At 27.0% G+C, this 2,723-nt stretch overlaps 1 protein-coding gene across 2 annotated transcripts in view; it reads left to right on the top strand.

Moving 5' to 3' along the window:
- The window catches only part of LOC100568508 (thiamine transporter 1), a 2,623-nt gene extending 2,069 nt beyond the window's left edge, over nt 1–554 (top strand). Inside the window, exon 3 of one of the 2 annotated variants that reach the window (XM_016806706.2) lies at nt 254–554. In XM_016806706.2, coding sequence (XP_016662195.1) covers nt 254–517 — 264 coding nt within the window. In that variant the 3' untranslated portion in view covers nt 518–554. Of the gene's footprint in view, nt 1–215 lie in introns of both variants that reach the window. The other variant, XM_003246352.4, reaches the window with a different exon arrangement.
- Nucleotides 555–2,723: the final 2,169 nt, after the last annotated feature.

Raw genomic sequence — 2,723 nt, 5'->3', positions numbered from 1 at the left:
TTTTATAAGAGGTCAATTCACTCTAATTCTTAAATTAACGGAACTACACGTGTTCTGCCGAGAGTAAAATTTGCCATGTTACGCACTTGTAAGACGGAGACAACACATGCGGGTATCACGTCCTCTTAATCTTTACCTATATAGGTACTAATTATATTAATAATCAATTCTAAGAATAATGAATATAATATTTTTCAATTAAAATACCATCGCAGATGGAACAAATATTCTTTGGATTTTTTTTATTCATCAGAAGTTGCGTTCACTACGTATTTGTATGCCAAGGTCGACGACAAACAATATTATCAAAAAAATCACCAGTCTAGTGAAAGCATCTATGTTATTCGGCAGATTCCTGTCTGGATTAATTGCGCAAACTGTTGTTTCAACACACTTATTGAACGAAGTTTATCTACTATACATCAGTATATTTAGTACGTCTCATAAAATAAATACCTGTATTAATATTTATGTTATATTAGAACTGTTTACTTTAATTGAATGGCCAATAAGATAAAAAAAAAAGCACTGCAATTTTTTATTACTGAACTTCCGATAAGCCCATTACAGCTTGACAATTATTTTAAGAGTATAACAAACATTAAAATATATAATACATATTTTAATTAACACTAAAATAATACACCTTAAATATAAATAAATAAATAAAAGTTATTATGTGCATCATTACAAGAACTTAATGACTGTAACCCTATCTTTAACCATTTTTGCATAAAAACTTATCAAGTTTTAATTTTAATTTGCCTTTTTTCATGTAACTGATAGCAAAACGAACCTTTTTCCTCGAGGTTATTATGTTCCTAGTGGTAGGCAATCTCCTACAGAAATATCTTTTTCTTATGTCAACGTTTTAATATTGAACCATTTTTATAAATTTAAAAGAAAGTGATTGAGAATGGTCTTTCAGAAACTCATTTTTGTATGTATAAAAATTTAAAAATAAAGTATAATTATAGTCGAATTATACAGCCTGTAGTAGGTGCATTCAGGGCCGTCCTGACGATTTTCAGGGCCCAGGGCAGGGTAAATTTGCGGGGCCTAAAATGTTATAAATATAATAATATTTATAAATTACTAAGTCTATAAATATAGTAGGCACCTAATACAATATGAAAAAAGGTGGACAAGTGGGTACCACTTCTGCTGTACAGTGGGTGTCAAGCATGTCGTTGTAATCCTATGTTATATTTAAATTACATTGATAAATTATTGTAAACGAAAAAATACATTTCGGATCCCCTTAATGAAAATTATAAGGAACCTATCATTACATTTTCAAGATTTTTTACTAAATTAAAAAGATTTTATTGAGGATAATTTTAAAAAAATTCAAAAAATCGGAAAAATTTCTCTAGAGCTCAAGGCTATAACTAGCTCAAAAATAGTCGAAATGTTGAGAAAATGTTTTATGGAAAATTCTAATATAAATATTTGTTTGACATTTTAAGGTTCTACAGTTATTAATTTTTGAGATACACCAAAATAATAAAATCGATTTTTTCAAAAATTGATTTTGTATAAAAGTCACTTATTTTTTTGGTTTTCTCAACACTTTCTAAAACTACTTGAAATTTCTAATTTTGACTTCCCAAAAATACCAACTAGTTTCACTTTTTAATCAGTAAAAATGCTGATCTTGAAAATCGGAGCACTTTTACTGCTCAAAATGCGCCTTAAAAAACATAAAAAAAACACACATCATTGTAAATTCAATACATTTTTTCGCTCCGCTCAGAATCTAATATATTATAAATTAACCTTCCCGCGTCTTAAATTAGCATATGTGTCAATAAAAATTGAAATATAAATATACATTTTGGTTAGTTAGCATTTTTTTTTCTATAAATATTATAGCTAAGTTGGTGTTTCTTTTTTTGGGACAGAATGCTTTGAAGATTTTTATCATTTTCAACTTTGAAAATTGAATTTTTATCATATTAACTCGTTTAAAATGCAATACATTTATTTGACGACTGACGTCAATTAATTTAAGTACGTATAGCCGTATAGACAGTAAAAATTACAGCAATTGAATGTATAAAAAAAAGGTGGGTAAGTGGATGTCGCTCTGCTGTACAGTAGGTTACAAGTGGGTCACTGTATAATGGATAGTATTAAATTTGAATTCAATGATATAATATCACTGTATAAGAAAAACGATTCTGAGTGGAGACGATTTGTCAGTCTAGGTATTAGACATACCTATTATAGGTATACTTATCTATAGTATTAAAAAAAAATTGACCTATAATAGGTATTAATAATAAATTCCAAATTAATCATATCACAATATCCATCAGGTAACGCGTTATACATCAACAACAAACCGTGGTACTATCATAGATATATAATAGTATACTTTAGAAGTTTCAAGTACCCACAAATAATATTATACAATCATTACAATCACAACAAAATAAATAAAATATTTCTTTCAGGTTTTTTAATATGTAATTTCGTCCAAATTCGAACTTAAAATTACTATAAAAATAAACTGTGCTTATGTATTTCTTAGAATTTTTGGTAACAGAATTAAATATTTACGTGGAATCTTGTTTTAAATTTTCAATCCTTAGATATAAAAGTTGAACATTTTATAATTTTTTAACTACAAAATTATTATTCAATTTTAAATTTGATAAATTTTGTCAACATTTCACCTTCAAATGCTTATAAAAAAATAATTGTGCCTAATGTATTTT

Source organism: Acyrthosiphon pisum, chromosome A1, assembly GCF_005508785.2.
Source record: "Acyrthosiphon pisum isolate AL4f chromosome A1, pea_aphid_22Mar2018_4r6ur, whole genome shotgun sequence".
Lineage (NCBI taxonomy): Eukaryota > Metazoa > Arthropoda > Insecta > Hemiptera > Aphididae > Acyrthosiphon > Acyrthosiphon pisum.
This window is presented reverse-complemented; position numbering and strand designations above follow the sequence as displayed.